Here is a 20,024-nt window from a genome sequence, read left to right on the forward strand (position 1 = left end):
ACTGTAAGTCAATGTTTTGAAACTGCAGGGTCTTTTTCTCGGTGGGATGTAAACAAACCATAAATCACTCTCACCAGCCAGGCAGGGGGCACTCAAGGTCATAGACACTCCCCCTCCCCTCTTGCACCACCCGTTCCAATTGCTAACAAAATTGTGTAACGAAGAAAGGAAGTAGCTGGCAAATAGATATATTTCTTTATTAAAAAACATAAAACTATTACTAACAGATTATTTTCAAGGAAACTAATTCATGGTAGTTGGTTTCATGTAAATATTTTATTAGAAAAAAGTAATTTTAGTATTGTAGAATATGAAAATACTGACTAGAGTTAGAGAGGAAATTATCAGCCATAATAAAAACTATTATTTTTATGATAAAATAGAATTGGGATATCATAATAATTATTACGGAAAGTCGTAAAGGATTGTGATAAAACTCAAGAGTTCTTGGAAGTACTTGAGTACAACAATTATTGTCGCGATAAAATATTAATGGATTTTGGACTGCTAATGGTTTTTTATTGCATCACTACCCTAGTAATAAATTATGAAGATCTAAACAAACATCTGATAAGCCTTTTATGTGCTAGGATCCAACTGCGTTGACTACGATAGTAAACTGTAGTTTATTATTATAATAGGTTGTACCGAACCGAGTTTGTACCGCGTAAAATGCTGTACCCTACCGAACCATGACGGTAATTAAGCTTGTACCGTACGACTTTTTCGGTGCACCGCAGACCCCTAATACTAATCAATATTTACTTTTGAAAATCTCACCTCAAAACTTTGGACGCCCACGGTACGTAACCCGAGGTGAACTCAGGGAAGTGAATCGGTCTAAGACATTCCTAGTAATGTGGACCATCTATGTGCTTAATTTTGGCTATATCAGTTTTGGACGTTACAGCGAGACAGACAGACAGATACCACCTAAATTTTATGATAGTAGCCTATAGATAGAATTTTTTCAGCTGTTTTAACTAATCAAGTTAGTACTATGATATTCAATAGCATTAAAATAGCAGCACTATTAAATTGTTTGCATTTATGAGATCAGCTCATTTGAACCATTGAGTATAAACATAACGGTTATGATGAAACACCATTATTTGATTTGACTATTTTAGTTGTCAGCAATAGCAATAGACTCAGTTCATTAAATTCAATCTTTTTAATTAATGAGTAATTTTTTAGTTTTAAAAGTGTTACATACCTGAAGTTAAACCTTATAAGGACGTGTGTAAGTAGGAAACTCTACAAGAAAATCCCAGGAAATAGTAAAATACTTTAAACTAGTTTTCCGAACTGACTTGCTAGGCTTATAACCCCAGTTCACAGTGACAATATCAAACAGTTGAAACTTGTAAATTGGTACCTATATTTATTCACATATTAGCCAAAGCACTTTTTTTCACAACACTAACTTCAGTGTAAAAATTATTTTCTTCAAGAACAGTGAGCTTAATTTATGAACTATTATTTTGTAACAGAAGAAATAGCTACTACGAAACTCAAAGCACTCAGTGAAACCTGTTGAACTAAGAAAACCTGCTTGGGTTTGTTTCATGTCGCAGCAGAATCGGCAAGGCTCTTATCAGCTGCATTGTTTATTCTCAGGAAACTACCTTTAATCTTGGCTCATTGAGTGAATCCTATTTTCCTAATCTGCTGAACAATTTTAACAATTTCATTCACCTACCGTATTGTTATAAATTGTTATAATTATAGCAATACAAATCAATAAAATAAATGTTAAAAATTTGTTTAATAGTTTACACAATATAAAAATAATAGCTTAACAAAGACTATAGACAATATTTTTGTTAAAGCTCCATTTAAATTATATAGTAAGCTGTTTTGTATTTGTGGGAAAAAAATTGTTTGCTAATGGTTATTGAATAATCATCATTTATAAATAAATAAATTTTATTATTCACTTATGCATAAAAACTGATAATTTATGCCAGCATAAATAAAAATGGTTTTGGAGGATGACCATAGTAAAATGCCAAAAGGGTGGCAGCGAGAAGAAGTAATGAGGAAAAAGGTTTAAGTAAAGGCAAAATAGATGTATATATTCGATCGCCAAGAGGAAAACTTTTTAGGTCAAAGAAGGAATTAACAAAATATATTTTGGATAATAAATTGTCTTTGAAAATTGAGGATTTCAATTTTTCTGCAAAAGATTATTCATTGAATAGCATCAATGAAGAACAATTTCGAGATATTAACTCATTGGTTGTAAATGAAATTTCTAAGACAAGCCTTGATTGTAATGAAAACAACCTAAGTCTTACATCTGATTCATCTGAGTCTTTGATTCATGGAGGGAGTTTAACAGATTCTACAATTACCGAGTCCATGAGTAGCAGTATAGTTAGTATCCCAGAATCAATTATTGCTGATAAAAAAATAGTTTGTAGTACAAATGAGATTCAACCTAGCAAAAATGAATCATTGAGTCTTGATCTGATGAAAAAATAGTGGTTAACAGATGACACTATACAAAGATATTTCGAGATCATTGGGGGTATAAGTAGCAGTGATACATATTTATTAAATCCAGTTATCAGCCAAGCTATTAAATGTCTGGATGATATTGAACATGTTGTCCAGCCTCTAGAACTGCATAAAAAATCTTTTTTAATAATTCCGGTCAATGATGCATTAGCAAATAACAGTAATGGATCTCATTGGAGTTTGCTATTTTTTTCAAAGCCTAAGAACTCGTGGTACTATTTTGACTCTATCAGTGATTACAATCTGAATTCGGCCAGGCCAATTGTATCAAGAATTTCTAAATACATCCAGTCCCAAGAAGGTGTCACATGTAATGAACCTGTATTAAACATTGTAAATTGCCCTCAGCAAGGAAATAACTCTGTTGACTGTGGGATATTTATGTTGTTTTTTGTTGATTGGATTATAAAATCAATACTTATGCAACAGATCCATAGTGTAGAAATTAATTTCCAGCAGTACACAATTGACGATCATGATATTATTTGTAAACGTGCAACTATAGCCTACCTAATCTACAACATTAACTATATTTACCTGAGCACAAACCTTTTGAAGCAATTGCTTTTACAGAAACACAACTCTACCCTTAAATCAGTCGCTGTTCAAGTCTCAGATAATAACAGTCAACGAGATGTACATTGTTCTGTGAACACTAGTTCAGTTAAGAAGAATAGAACACCAGAGAATGCAGAAACATGCAAAAATGACAACTCCTCTGTACTTGACTCTCACTTTAAGGAAAATGGATGGCAAATTGTTTCTCACAAACGGAACAATGAAAGCTTGAAGACTACTGCATCTCAGCTAAAAACTAGGAAACGAGTAGATATTTCAACAGCAAACCAGTTTTTGCCATGAGAAGCCATTCAGGACAGTCAAAAAGAGACCATCTCGGAAGCCTTGGGAGCATCGGAGCATAACAGAAAACAATCTAACATACACGAGAAAAGTAATAGGACAAGGAAAATGAAGAGTTTTTACAGTACAAAGAAAAGTAGTTGGGTTTCGGAGATGGAGGTTTTATTCTGTTCTGATAGCCAAGGAAAAACCGTATCAACCAAGCTGGGTGAGCTCAGTAGAAATAAATTTAAGGTCTTCGGATATGTGAGAGCAAATACGACACTCACACAGGTTGTGGACTCAACTGAAATAATTGATGACTCCAGCCCGGCAGTTATATTAGGTGGAACTAATGACTGTCTGAGAAATAATTTTAGAGATATTTATCTGAACTTGGAGAGAAAAATTGCTTTACTCAGTAAAAAAAGGCCTGTTTTTCTTTGCACCATACCACAAAGACATGATGAATTGTTGTATAAGGTTGTCAAAGAAGAGCTGCAAGTGGTTAATAATTACATAACTGAATTAAGTCGCAGAATAAGCAATGTACATCTGATTAATTTAAACAGTTTAAGAAGAAGTCATTACACACAGCATGGTCTCCATTTAAACGACCTGGGTAAGAGCAAACTAGCCAGTCTCATCTTTAATGCTTTGTCTCGATGGTCAAAACATAAGAATTCGACCTGTGACTTTGTTGAGGATACAACTGAAATGGAAGTGTCGGATAGTTGTGTGGAAGAAGAGACAATTAAGGTAGTGGACATGAATATGAAGGACGCATTTCAAAAGTATCAAGGCAGGGAAGATGTTGCGTTTGCACACTCAATATCAGCGGATCTTGAAAGCCCACGAAACATGACAGCTGGGGTGGCGGTGGTTTTTCGAGAACAGTTTGGGAGACCAAACCGCAAAAACTGCTTAAACAGCCATCTAGCCTACCAAAAGAGTACTAGGGGTGCAAGTATTTATAGTCTCATAACAAAACCAGAATATTATACAAAGCCTACAACACTGGACTATGACATAGCCTTTACCGAGTTATCCCAGGATTTTAAGCTGAAAGGTTTTAAAAGACTTGTGTGTTTAGCTATGGGCTGTGTACGAGACTATATTGCTCCCAGCCACTTTATAAATAACCTAATCAAGTTCCAGGAAAAAACAGGAGCAATAATTGAAATAATAAGCTACAAGCAGAAGGCGAAAAGATTACTTTGGAACGGTATACCACATCATCATTTTAATAAATGACTGCGCCATCTGATTGCCCACCAACACTTGCAAACCACATCACAGATCCTGCCTGCCAGTCAAACAAGTTCAGTGAATGCGGTAACTCCTACGTCTCGGCCTCTACTTCTGCCTGACAACACAGAGCTCCTTAGCATTGGTGTCCATGGAAGTGGAAAAGAAATCGGCGTGAGTGAGGGGGGTGAAAAGAAGAGTAACGGGGTTGTGAGTGAGGGGGGTGAAAAGCAGAGTTACCGGGTTGTGAGTGAGGGGGGTGAAAAGCAGAGTAACGGGGTTGTGAGTGAGGGGGGTGAAAAGCAGAGTAACGGGGTTGTGAGTGAGGGGGGGGGGGGATAAGCAAAGTAATAAAATTGTAAATTTTATAGAAAGCCAGTGTACAAGTAGTCTTAAGGAGCATAGAAGAACACCTGCTTTGGCTTTAAACTTAGGTTTGGGGGGGGGCTTCTCAGGGAACTTAAGGCCTAGAGATGTTCATTTAGGTGAGAACAATAAGCATAATTCGGTCATGGTAAAAAATAAAAAAATTACAATTTTTCATCAAAACATTCAGAATTTGGTATCAAGAGTAGAGGGGTTAGAGATAGTTCTAGATGAGATTAAACCTGACATTTTAGTCTTATCAGAACATAACATGAAATCTGATGAGCTGAGCAGATTTAATTTAAACGGTTTTATGATAAATTCAGATTACTCACGGGAAAAATTTAAAAGTGGAGGTGTTTTGATACTATCTAAACTTGGTTTAAAGTGGAAGCAGGTGAATTATGTTAATATTGAAATGTTAAGGGAAGAAAAAGTGTTTGAGTTCTGTTGTTCAAAATATTTTTTTGTAGGGGATGAAATTCTTTTGGTTGGTATATATAGATCACCTGCAAGTAGTGTTAATGAATTTTTAAGTCGATTAGGTATTCTATGTGACTATGTATTATCAAAAAACAAAAAGGTGGTAATAGTAGGAGATTTTAATATAAATGTTTTAGTACACAGCAAACAAAGCAAGGATTTTGATAATTTGTTAAAATCTCATGGTTTGAAATTTTTAGTAAATTTTCCAACAAGGGTCACAGCTAACTCAGTAACGGCTATTGATAACATTCTAACAAACATTCCAACCCATGACTTAAAGACCACAGGAGTCATAACTGAGCTTTCAGATCACGATGGACAAATCTTAGAAATAAATATTTTAGATAAATGTATAAAAAACAATTACATTTTTTAAAAATCCCGACAATTCTCAGAAGAAAATAAGCTCCAATTTTATAAAATGCTGGAAAAGGAAAACTGGAATGATGTTTATTTAGCACCGGTAACAGAAAAGTACAATATTTTTCACAAAACGTTAATTTACTATTTTAATTTATGTTTTGAAAATAAACTTGTCAAAATTTACAACACAAAGAAATCGTGGATAAATCCAGAAATAAAACAAGAAAAACAGGAAATTATAAAAATGAGTAGAATAGCTAGAAAAGTACAAAATAAATGTACTTTCTCTAAACTAAATAAAAGAAAAAAAATATTAAATAAAAAAATTACTGAGAGTAAAAAGAAGTTTTTTGATTTCCAAATTCATAATTCAAGTAACATTAACAAAACCACATCGAGAATAATTAATAATGAAGTTTCAAACAAAAAAAAACACTTACTCAGAGAATATTAGTCTTCGACTGAATGATGAACTAATTGAAAATCCTACTTATGTTGCAAACATGTTTAGTAATTACTTTATAGATGTTGTAGATAGCTACTTTATAGATGTTGTAGATAGCTTTAGTGTTAGGCAACCTCTAGATAAAAGTGGAGGAACAACTAAGAAAGTTAACGATGTAAATAAAGCAAAAGGGCTTTTTGAAAGTAGGATATTTAAGTGCACTCCTGTAGATGATAAGGAAATGGAAAGAATTATTGGTTCACTTAAGAATAAAATGTCTAGTGGTTATGATGATATACCAACTAAATTATTAAAATATGTAGGGAACCTTTTAGTAAAGCCACTTGTACATTTGGTGAATTCCTCTTTTGTATCTGGCTTATTTCCACATCAACTAAAAATTGCAAAGGTAATTCCATTACATAAAAAAACGAGGTGAAATGGAAGATCAGTAATAACAGCAGCTACTGACTTCATTGAGTCCATCGTAGAATCAATTGAAAACGGTGAAAATGTTCTAGGGATATACATGGATCTCTCTAAAGCATTTGATAGTGTTTGTCATTCAATTTTGCTAGAGAAACTGGAAAGTCTTGGAATAATGGGAGTCCCCTTAAAATGGTTTCAATCTTATTTGGATGGTCGGATGCAATTTGTTGAAATAAAATCAAACAAAAACAATTATTTAACTACGTTTAACTCTCATAAACGTAGAATTAAGTGGGGGGTGCCACAGGGTTCAATTTTGGGACCAATTTTGTTTTTATGTTATATAAAAGAATTGCCTAAAAGTATTGTTAATCCTCAAAAGAGTAAGATTTGTTTATATGCAGATGACTCAAATTTAACAGTGGCGGGGAAAAGTAAAGATGAGTTGGAAATTTCCGCCTTTGTAGAATTGTATAATATACAACAATTTCTAAAAATAATAATTAGAATCTTAATACAACAAAAGCAAACTTTATGTCCTTTTCGACTAAACAAAGTAAACAGAAACTTGAACCCAATTTGATCATTGATTCAGAATCAATAGAACAACTTTCTGAAGCCAAACTTTTAGGTCTCTATGTAGATGAACATCTAAGTTGGAATAAACACGTTGAAAAATTATTAAAAAAGCTTAATTCTGGAATGTACGCATTGAAAAGAATGTCTTATTTGTGCAATTTAGATGCACTCAAAAAAATATATTTTGCCCATATTCATTCTCACATAAACTATGGCATTGGACTATATGGGGCAACTACGATTAAAAATTTAAATAAAATTCTAATCATGCAAGAAAAGGCCATTAGAACTATGTTACGCCTTAAAAAAGATGAATCAGTTAAATCTCACTTTAAAAATCTAAATATTTTAACAGTTTTTGCAGCATATACTTTTGAAATAGCATGTGTAGCTAAAAGAAACAGCCTAAAATATGAGCCAGTTGTGCCACATAGCTACAATACAAGACATAAAAAGGATATTGTAACTTCAACCTATAAGCTGGAATTCTCAAAAAAAAAAACGACTTTTGCTGGATCACAAATTCTAAGGAAATTGCCTGCCTCTATAAGGGAGGAATCAAATTATAAATTAGTACCTGGGGACCGAGCTTTGCTCGGGGAAAATCATTAGTCCACTCTGAAAGCAGTCTTAGTACTGTATTGGAGACACATAGATCCATTCCCAAACTCCACACGGCTCGCCTTTACTACGTCCTACACCATTTCCTACGTCATGGACCTGTTTCCCTCCATTTCCATGGCACTTTAGGATTGTAGATACCTTAATCTAATCGTTATTAACAGTTCCCACACTCCGGACAGCTCGTCTTTACTACGTCCTACACCATTTCCTACGTCATTGACCTGTTTCCCTCCCTTCCCATAGCATTTCAGAATTTCAGATACCTTAATCTAATCGTCATAAACAGTTCCCACACTACGGACAGCTCGCCTTGACTACTTCCTTCGCCACTTCCTACGTCACGGACCTGTTTTCCTTCCTTCCCATAGCATTTTAGGATTGCAGATACCTTAATCTAATCGTCATAAACAGTTCCCACACTCCGGACTACTCGCATTGACTATTTCCTTCACCACTTCCTACGTCGTGGACCTGTTTCCCTCCCTTCCCATAGCATTTTAGGATTGCAGATACCCTGATCTTATCGTAATAAACAGTCCCCACACTCCGGACTGCTCGCCTTTACTACTTCCTTCATCACTTCCTACGTCACGGACCTGTTTCCCTCCCTTCCCATAGCATTTTAGGATTGCCCATACCCTTATCTAATCGTCATGAACAGTTCCCACGCTCCGGACTACTCGCTTTGACTACTTCCTTAACACCTTCCTTCGTCACGGACCTGTTTCCCTCCCTTCCCATAGCATTTTAGGATTGCCCATACCCTTATCTAATCGTCATGAACAGTTCCCACACTCCGGACTACTCGCCTTGACTACTTCCTTCACCACTTCCTACGTCACGGACCTGTTTCCCTCCCTTCCCATAGCATTTTAGGATTGCCCATACACTTATCTAATCGTCATAAACAGTTCCCACACTCCGGACAGCTCGCCTTAACTACTTCCTTCACCACTTCCTACGTCACGGACCTGTTTCCCTCCCTTCCCATAGCATTTTAGGATTGCAGATACCCTGATCTTATCGTAATAAACAGTCCCCACACTCCGGACTGCTCGCCTTTACTACTTCCTTCATCACTTCCTACGTCACGGACCTGTTTCCCTCCCTTCCCATAGCATTTTAGGATTGCCCATACCCTTATCCAATTATCATAAACAGTTCCCACACTCCGGACAGCTCGCCTTGACTACTTCCTTAACACCTTCCTTCGTCACGGACCTGTTTCCCTCCCTTCCCATAGCATTTTAGGATTGCCCATACCCTTATCTAATCGTCATGAACAGTTCCCACGCTCCGGACTACTCGCCTTGACTACTTCCTCCACCACTTCCTACGTCACGGACATGTTTCCCTCCCTTCCCATAGCATTTTAGGATTGCCCATACCCTTATCTAATCGTCATAAACAGTTCCCACACTCCGGACAGCTCGCCTTGACTACTTCCTTCACCACTTCCTACGTCACGGACCTGTTTCCCTCCCTTCCCATAGCATTTTAGGATTGCCCATACCCTTATCTAATCGTCATAAACAGATCCCAGACTTCTCACTGCTACCCTTGACTACAATGTATCGAGTAATCTTCAGTATAATCTTTGCTAAATGATGTTTTTCCTTTTGTACTGTATTTGTAATTTGCTAGTATACTGTGGGTAGTTATTATGAACACATGCTACAACTTCAAGTCTTTTGTTTACTTTTCCTTGTTATTTAATTCAGCCAACAAGGTTACCTAGCAACCCATAAGACTAATGTTAAAAAAATGTGATTTTCAGTTTCATTTTTCTACGTAATTAGATTTTTGTTGGCAGTTCTAACTGCAGTAAACTCGTTTTTAGGCCAGAATTAAACTATTCACAACATTTGAAGAAAATCGTCGGAACCGTTTTCGAGATCTTTGTGCAAGCAAGCATACATACATACATACAAGCAAACATTGCTCGTATTAGAGTATAGGATTTAAAACTAAATTAAAAAAAAAAAAAACATTTAATAGGAAAGGCGCCTTATACAATGGAGGAACTCATTGAATAAATATTCATACTTAAAATGTATTTATATCTAAGCTAGTTTAGTACCATACTTGACACTATTTTTGTACCCATGTACATGTAAGGAAAATAAAGATGTTTTGATTTGATTTGATTTGATTTGATGTTTATACTCAATGTTTGAACCAAGCAGCAACAAAAACCTGTGATACATAATGAGAACTGCCAAAGTAAGATTGTTAAAAGTTATGTTTATGTTTTTAATTTAACAAATCATTTGTGATATTGTGCAACCTGTTTTGATTATGTGATGATTTACTTTTAGCGAATTTCCCATGTAGGGAATAATATATTTTCTATTGTTTAGGTGCAGTGGTAGAACATTATGGCTATGGTAGCTGTGTTATGCTATAGCACACTGTAAATTTAAAGAACCGTTACATCCTCCTCCATTGCAAACGCAAAGCACAAGAGTATAACTTCAATTAGTATTATCAGTGTTGGGAAGTAGCGCTACAAGTAGCGACGCTACAGTAGCGCGCTACTTTTTTTGTAGCGTTAGCTGTAGCTACGCTACTTTTAAGTTTTTGTAGCTTTAGCTGTAGCTAGCTACATTTTTAAAGTAGTTGTAGCGGAATTTTAGCTACTTTTCTCGCTACATTAACATTGTTTGAGATAGTGATTTTTATCATAACCTCAACCTTACGTGAAACAACCTCTTTCAAACTGAGATAAAAAAAAAAAATAGGCCTTACTTTCTTGGCTTCATACAGCTGGTTGCAGCCGTTTCATTCCCTATTACAACGTTGTGTGGACATGGAGGCCATTAAATGAGTGTTATCCACATTTTTGGCTCTCATTTCCTTAATTTACTACTCTATGATTACTGTCAGATAAAATAAAATCGCTAGATGCAGACGACGTTTAAACGTTACCGGTGACAAGAGAAGCTATTGAATGCTTGCAAGTGATTGACAGGGAAATTAGTAATCAATTAAGTTTGTTTATTATACCGATAGTGTTTCAACTTGGATTTTAATGGAAACCAACACTAAACCTTAAAATAATGAGAAAGCTGGTCTATCAACCTTTGCTTCAGCTGTTGATTGTGGTTCATCATCACAAGCCCTTCCTTGGTTAGATTACGAAGATTTTTCAAAGGTTTACTAAATTAACAAAGAGGAAATTACCTGATGTGATTTAAGATATGTATAGACTAAATGATAATTGTAACGAAAAAATATCCATATAACATGAAACTTACATTGAAAAAATAGCATAGTTTGCTCCTGGTAACAGCTCTTGTATAGGACTATTAATTCCTAGGCTATGCTATGGTTTAAGACGAATACCAAGTTCCAAGTTCAATTATTAGGAATCCTATCTGTAGTCCTAGCAAGAACAAGCCTACTATAGCCAACTTGTTACATAGCCAAGTAGGCCTACATGTTATTTTTACTTTACAAATTTCAACATGTTTGAATTAAAAGCCGATTTCAGGATAAGTTACTGGATACTGTTTTCTGTATCAACTAGGTTGAAACACAATTTGCCCTATGCATAATGACAATAAAGGACGATTTCTTGACATTGAAAAGTGTTATTCATAGTACAAGTAACTTATATCACTTTAAAGTTTATAGCAATGTCGTTTTTAACATAAAAGAAAGGCAATAAACTCCAATTTCAGTAGGCTAGGCTCTGTAACACAAAAAAGTATTTTTAAATAATTGTTTTACAGTTTTATTGGTCTTAATTGTTGATATAAGGCATCTATATTAAAGAAATCAAATGAGCTTTTAAAATATAGTTTGGTTGTATGTCCTTTGAAATGAAATTTACATTTAAGATGCTTAAAAATAATGCAATATTTAAAAATAAGTACTAAATATGATGGGACACCGAACTATTTGGTTCTGTTGTTGTAATGTTAGGTTTATAATGCCAAAAAATTAAATACAATCTAGGAATAATTTGTTTTCCAATTAATGTTAGATACAATTCTGACATTTTTTTAATGTTTGTTCAGTAAAAATGTAGTTGCAATTAATTTTACATTTACCTAATGTGCGTGGAATAAAAAGTAACGTCTTTGGAAAAGTAGCTAAAATTGTAGCTGTAGCTACATTTCAATGTAGCTGTAGTTGTAGCTAGCTACTTTTGCGGAACTGTAGCTGTAGCTGTAGCTAAGCTACTTTTTTGGAAATGTAGCAGTAGTTGTAGCTAGCTACATTTTAAAAGTAGCTTCCCCAACACTGAGTATTATATACTTATACACCAACTCCATACTAAGAATGGGTACTCTGCTAGTTATCATAATCTTACTAATATTATAAATGTGAAAGTTTGTGTGTTTGTTTGTTTGTTTGAAGTTCAATCACGCATTAACTACTGGACGGATTGGGCTGAAATTTGGCATGATGATAGCTCACATTCCCGATTAACATATAGGCATATTCTTATCTCAAAAATCCTTCCGGGCTCCGCCCCAGTGGCTCTGTAGTTCCCCATGTCAACCTTATGAGTATTCATATTTAAAGGAAATTGAAGAATTTAGTCAGCTGTTTCAACTAAAAAAGTTGGTTGTATGATATACAAAAGCATTAAAAAGTTATAAGATTTACCAGCAGGGTGCAGCACTATAACTTTTTTTGCATTTATGTAAACAGGTAATTTGAACTAAGCAGCAAAAAAAACTGATACGCAATGAGAACTGTCAAAATAGGATTGTTTACAGTTATGTTTATGTTTTTATTGTCATGAATAATTTGTGATTTTTGTGAATTTTTTATAATTTATTTTTCTTTATTGTTAAGATGAAGTCGTAGAACATTATGGCTATGGTATATGTGTTATACCATCAATTTAAAGAAGCAAGTTTTATCAAACTTTGTAAAACCTCCCCCATTGCAAAACGCAAAGCTTGAGTATAACTGCAATAAGCATTTTAAACTTATATGCCAACCCTGTACCAAGGACGGGTACTCTGCTAGTAATTAGTAATATTATAAATGTGAAAGTTAGTGTGTTTGTTTATTTGGAACTCAATCAGGCATTACTAATGGACAAATTGGGCTGTAATTTGGCATCATTATAACTCATGTTCCCGATTAACATATAGGCCTATTCTTATCTCAAAAATCCTCTCGGGCTATTTTTAAGTGCATAATTTATCAACTTATTTAATGTATTTGTTTATTTTTATAAAGAAAAATTGTGTTTGTATATTCGTTTTCCCCAAAAATAATGTCTGGTAAACGGAGTAGCCTGTTAATACTTTGGATCTCTGATCAAGTCCATAACCTAGATAGAAGGAAAGGAAATATATATTGTTGATGTAAAAGTTTGGAGTAAATACCATGCCCATAACGTGAAAACTACTTGACCAATTGAGAAGATATTTTCCATGAAAAGAGCCAATATACTACAGGAATAATGGACATAGTACTGTCCTAGGGTAGGGCTCTGCCTTGACGGCTCGCAATGCTATTCTTAATGAATACACTTAGGTTAGGGCCCTTTCACACAAGGCCACTGGTGGCGGACACCGGTGTCCGCCACCAGTTTCCGGCCGGGAAACTGCAGTGGATGGTACAGGCAACTTACAAGCCACTCTACTACAGCCACTGTACTGGTAGTTGTGAAAATGCTGTCGAACAATGAACATCTCCTTCTTCTCACGTTGATAATAAAGAAAATAAGGCAAAGACACAGGCGTACTATACCGAATAGCCGGTTATTTTTCAATTTTGCAAATTAGATCATCAGTATCCACTTTGTTTTCTATTATTTTGTTTTTTCTCTTCCTCTGTTGTTTTCTTTTTCAGCAACGTCCTCTTTATTTTTCTTCTGATCACTCATTTTCACAAACAAACAATTCAACACGAAAACACTCAACAACTACAACCATAGTGCGTTTGTCTTTGCAGTCTGCACGTGAACTGATTCAAAATAGTAGCTGCGTGCTCATCCACGGTGGCGGCCACTGGCTGCTACGTGTGAAAGCTCCCATTTAATTCAATGCCCCGCGACGAGTTGCCGCCACTGCAGTTGCCGGCGGTGGCCGACTAGCAGTTGCGCGAGAAGACACTGCTCGGCCACTGTGTAATGGCAATGGCGGGCAACTACAGTGGCTGTGTGTGAAAGGTCCCATTTAAAATCATGTTAAAGCTGTGGCGGGCAACCAGTGGCGGCCACCAGTGGCCTTGTGTGAAAGGGCCCTTAATATTAGAATTGTGTAATTGATACGGAGGATTTGTTTGAAAAGGATTTGGATGGTGCTTTGTGTAAATTGTGGACATTTATTCTTGAGTTAATAACTTTTCATACAGCAGATCTATAGAACACAATTATTCTCTTTAGCGTTCTTTTCCCGTTGCTAAGCAAGGGTATGGCGGCAGTTGAGTAATTTGAGATTAACACAAATATTTACATGGAAGCATGATTTCTAATCATTTTTTAGGGTGAAATCAATGAAGACACTGGTTGCTCCGCTATCCCGATAGTTGCCACACTGAAAAACCTGGCAAGACACAATTCTACAATACGGCAAAGTTTAAGTCAACACGAGCAGTTCATACTGCATTTAATAAAAGGTAATTTTTTAAAAATTGAAAAAAAAACAAAAATAGTTTCAGTTACAAGCACAGGTAGCTAGCTGTATAAGGGCTGCAAAATGCATGATTTTAACCTCATCCACTACCAATGTAAAAATACCCCTGCCGCAGCAAACCTGCAGACTAAGCGAATTTCCATTTGCCTAAATGGATTTAATTTAAGGATTTACACTAAATTGTCTCCTTAAAAATATCACATTTATTCCCTATAAAGAACATTAGTTTAACGAGTACTTAGGTTTGCTGCAACGGGGAGGGTAAAAGTTTTTTTTATGTAAATAGGTAGTAAGAAGTAAAAACATTTTCCAAATTTGGGCAAAATATGTTGTTAATAAACAAGCAAACTACAACAGTTTACTTATTCTCCATAAGAATTTTGAATTTACAATTTAGGGAATTTTCTCCGTAACCATTAGGCGCATTATAACGCTTCAATATACTAGATTATTTGTTTTTTTAAGCTCTACAAAATTATTTGGGAAGAAATTGCAAAATGTTATGTTTTTTGGGTCAAAAATGGGAAAACCCCATTTTTACCCCATAAAAGCCCCCATAAAGCCCCGTTACCATGGTCCGATCACGCTGGTTCGCGAACTCGTTCGAATAAACATAGGTTTACACGTTTTTACCAAATTTCATAAAAATCGGATCATTTTTGCTCGAGTTATCGCGCTAACAGACACATATATATATATAAAAATATATAAATATATATAATAATTATGGTTGTGATTAGGGCCACTATTATATTAATAATTGGAAACATTATAACAACATTAAGTACCCTTTTAAATTCATTTTAATTATGAAACGACATGTTTCGACACTTAGGTCATAGTCATGTTTTTTTACAAATACAATAACAGAATAATGAAAAGAATAAATATAGTCATATGTTAAGCCAACTTAAAATTTAGAGGATCTTGATCTATTCTTTGTTTAATTTTGCGTATATTATATAATATTTCTGTTTTATTGCAATTGTAGGATTTTTTTGAATATCGGATTTGTTTTGTTGATGTTCATGGTGTTCAGTAAATTTTGAGGAAATCTTTTGTAATTTGTGTATATATGAAAATCTTCCTTGAAAATGTCAATGTATCTAATACATACGAATTGATAGACAAAATTAAAGATATTAATATACCACAGAACTCATTGTTTCTTTCATTTGATGTAAATGATATGTATACAAACATACCTATAGATGAAACCATTGAGATACTCGAACAACAATTAATCGACCATGGAACACTAACAAGACCTCAAATTAATGACGTAATCAAACTAACAAAAGTTACACTAAACCAAAATTATTTTCAATACAACAATTCATTTAACATACAAGAAGACGGTTTACCCATGGGCTCTCCCCTCTCTGGACTTTTAGCAGATATTTACATGAACAATCTAGAAACAACCAAGATTTTAAACGAAACAAATCCTTACAAATCAAAAATATTGTACTGGTACCGATATGTTGATGACATTCTTTGCCTATTTGAAGGCACTCAAATTGAAGCAGAAGAACTACATAAACACATAAATTCTCTTTCATCGCAAATTAAATTCTCTAAAGAAATACAAAATTCACAAATCAACTTTCTAGACATAACAATTTTGAAAGAAAGACACATGCATAAGTTTAAAATATACCGAAAACCTTCTACAACAGACATAATCATACCATCAAATTCAAATCACCCATGGCAGCACAAATTGTCAACTTTTCATTCAATGACACATCGATTAGTAAATATACCAATGTCAAGCAAAGATTTTGAAAAAGAGAAAAACATCATCCTATATTTAGCCTTGAAAAATGGGTACAAATCTTCTATAATTGAAAAAATGATTCGAAAGAAAATTAAGAAGAAATTTGAAACACAAAGATCGATTGAAGAAAACAATAGAAAAGAATTTATTTGCATACCCCATAGTACAACCTTAAACAAAGCAACAAGAAAAACCTTCCAAAATTCTAATTTGAAAATAAGTTACAGAACTAAAAATAATGCCTTTGATGATAAAAAACAAAATTTCTAATGAAGCATATAACAACCAAGTTAAAGATATAAACAAATCAGGCATTTATCAAATTAAATGTTCAGACTGTAATAAATCCTACATTGGCCAAACAAGTCGTAGCTTTAAAAAAAGGTTCCAATAACATATACAAGCGTTAAAATCAGGTAACAAAACGACAATGAAATCAAATTTTGCAGAGCACCTTATCGAAACTCGACATGAATACAAAAATATAAATGAAAATTTAGAAATTCTAGAATATGAAAGAAATAAAACAAAATTAAATGTCAAGGAAGATTTTCATATATACACAAATTACAAAAGATTTCCTCAAAATTTACTGAACACCATGAACATCAACAAAACAAATCCGATATTCGAAAAAATCCTACAATTGCAATAAAACAGAAATATTATATAATATACGCAAAATTAAACAAAGAATAGATCAAGATCCTCTAAATTTTAAGTTAGCTTAACATATGACTATATTTATTCTTTTCATTATTCTGTTATTGTATTTGTAAAAAAAACATGACTATGACCTAAGTGTCGAAACATGTCGTTTCATAATTAAAATGAATTTAAAAGGGTACTTAATGTTGTTATAATGTTTCCAATTATTAATAAATATAAATATATATATATATATGAATTTGAACGGATGGTGTTTTTGGCCTCTTGGGACCTCAAAACAAAAAAAAATCGGTCCCGGGTCCAGGTCTTACCACGAGTACTACGGTAATAGCTTATTCCCTATATGGGAAATTCGCTAAAAGTCCCATTGTATGTAAATAAGTGTATTCTTTTTAAGGGTCGAGCTAACTAGTTTTTGGCTCTGCTTATTTAATCAGACTATGAACTGAGTTGTAACAAAATATTGTTAAATTGAGAGTATCACTTGTGTTTGTTTTTGTACAGGCATGTTCCAGTTGTCTGAGTGGAGGCTACAGAGAGATGGAGCTCAGTTGCTAGCTCTGCTGGTGTACGCAGACTATGTACTGAGCTGCCCAGCTTCTGTTTCATTGCCTCACCTAATCACGCAGACTTTGCACCTACCCTGGCTCTGCCAGTCTCATTGGGCTGTCAGCCCCCACAGCACACCCTCCCTCAGAGGTTGGTCAGAGTTTCATGTTTGCTTAGCCCACTTATCCATAATATCTGTTAATTGGACAGTTTTTAAAATGCTGTAAAATGTTGACTGAGTGTTACATTTTCCTTCACTAAGGATTGCTTTGCTTTACATCAAGATACCCTATGACAGATGTATACAATCTGTCTCTGTATAGAGTGAAGCTCATTGTGTTTAAGTTTAAAGGCATGCCTGTTCATCGTCCCCAACGTAATCACAATTCTTGACCTAGACTTGTTTAGTGACTATAGTCTGCTAGGTGTGGTGCTGGGGGAAATGGGAGCGGAGAGGTTGTTGTCCACATACTGGGCTGTCCTCACTGTGGGACTGGACCATCTACTGGAGCTGTCTCATGTCACTGAAAACAATACTCCAATGGCTCTGTCACAACGTACACTGCGACAGTTGCAGGTTATTAATGTTGAAATTTACTGCTTTTCTATTTTTAAATTTTCTATTGTTACCGGTACCTGATCAAAGAAGTAAAAACTGTTTTAATATTGGGGTTTTTTTTTTACTTTCTTCCCCTATACCTAATATATGGAGAAAGTATTGTTTCCGTAAAAATTTTAGAGCTTGAGTTTTGAGTGGATATAGCCGTTTGCCTTTGCCCCCTGAACCCAAACAAGGGGTTTTTGAAGTGATGCCTGTGTGTGTGTGTGTGTGTGTCTGTATGTGTGGATGTGTACATAGCTACAGACCACACCTGTAGTCTGATTTTGATGAAATTTGGTATGTAGGTACTAATCCCTGATATCTCCAGGCATTTTTTAATTTTTTTGAAATTTTGATCATTAATGGTGATTTTCCCATAAAATAACTGAAAAATCTAATTTTACCAAAAATGGCCTGAACGATTTTTATAAAAAATCTAGTATGTTATAGTCCTTAAAATTCTGAAAAAAATTGTAGAAACCCCATTTCCGTCAAAATTACGGTTCAAAAGTTATTGTAACTTATGCTATTTTCCCATAAAAAACCATAAAATAACAAAAATCTGATTTTAAGAAAAAAGCCTGTTATGATTAAAGTTAATGTGTTATGGTCCTTATAATTCTAAACAAAACAGTGCTACCCCCCATTGTTGAAACAATTACAGTTCAAAAGTTATCGCAACGTTTGTGGTTTTCTCTATGTAATATCATAGTTACTCCCACCGCTTACTCATGATAAAGGTTGTTGACAAGCTAATGGTAGAAAGTATATTTTACATTCTGTGTGGATTTTAATTTTTAATCCTTTTTTCATAATTTCTGTAAATAAATTGGTGATATTAGGTTGCTTGAAAGTATGGCCAATATTTTTTGCTTGTTCTGTGTCCAGCAAAAAAATACAGACATTTAAAAAAATAGAACAGAGAACATATATTTCGGCTGTTATCAACAATAATGCTTTATTACAGGCGTCCAACATCCCTCATGGCTGTAGATGTTCTCTCTATTCGTTTCAAAATGCAACAACACACACTGCAGCTCTACAGGCCTTGGCAGAGCTTACCTCGTAAGATATTATTATGGCTTCTCAGTATGATGTTTTGCACCATGTATATTTTGTAATGTTTGTTAGAGAATAAACTTTAAACAAACATATTATTATTAACTAAATTTCTGGTAATCTCAGTTTTAACAAAATTGTCTACTCAAAATTTAAAAAATTCTAAAAAATGTATTAACCTATTACAGTGATGTGATAACAATTCAACTAGATGTTCAATCCAAGAAGTCCAGGATTTAAGGATTTTAAATCCTGGTAGTGATAATTTTGAAAGAGAGAAAATAATATGTTTCTGATTTGACATAATAATAAATTAAAAAAATTTTCTTGACTACCTTGTTTTTGAAAGTTGACAAATAACCTTAATTTTTCTCAATAACTCCTAGGTTAGAATGTTTATTATTTGACAACTAACTGCTGTTTGATGACCAGATATCTAGAGATCAGTTGGCTCACAGAACCCTCCAATCTCGCATCCCTCCCATGGAAAAACACATTCAAGAGGTTTTTGCTGATCCCACCTTCAGGCCAAGATGACTTTAATCTTCTATTTTTGGTTCTGAAGTTTCTTCAATTTCTTTTAGGTATTTATTATTGTGTTAACTTATTATGCCCGGTACAGTAAAATCATTAACATGTTAATTGTAAGATATATGTTTTTAAATAACTAATGATCAATGGAGGATGTGTTGATTCTTGGACATTGGTATTGTTATCGAGAAACGATCATCAAAAGTCGATGCCGATATACCGATACCCGAAATATTGCTTGATCGAAAAATAACCGCGATTGTGCATGACAACAATGATGTTTCCGTAACCGCAAAAAGATGATGATGATATCTACACCACCGTGGA

The 20,024-nt window shown here is 34.4% G+C and overlaps 1 protein-coding gene across 1 annotated transcript in view; it reads left to right on the forward strand.

The window, feature by feature from the left end:
- LOC128987155 (rotatin) overlaps positions 1–20,024 on the forward strand; it is a 91,425-nt gene that overhangs the window by 63,442 nt on the left and 7,959 nt on the right. Inside the window, exons 17-21 of the mRNA XM_054407892.1 lie at positions 14,359–14,491; positions 17,462–17,656; positions 17,932–18,083; positions 19,075–19,172; positions 19,599–19,750. Coding sequence (XP_054263867.1) covers positions 14,359–14,491; positions 17,462–17,656; positions 17,932–18,083; positions 19,075–19,172; positions 19,599–19,750 — 730 coding nt within the window. The remainder of the gene's footprint in view (positions 1–14,358; positions 14,492–17,461; positions 17,657–17,931; positions 18,084–19,074; positions 19,173–19,598; positions 19,751–20,024) is intronic.

Source organism: Macrosteles quadrilineatus, unplaced genomic scaffold (genome assembly GCF_028750875.1).
Source record: "Macrosteles quadrilineatus isolate MER2022 unplaced genomic scaffold, UCM_ALF_1.0 Scaffold_2__2_contigs__length_208266976, whole genome shotgun sequence".
NCBI classification, from domain to species: domain Eukaryota; kingdom Metazoa; phylum Arthropoda; class Insecta; order Hemiptera; family Cicadellidae; genus Macrosteles; species Macrosteles quadrilineatus.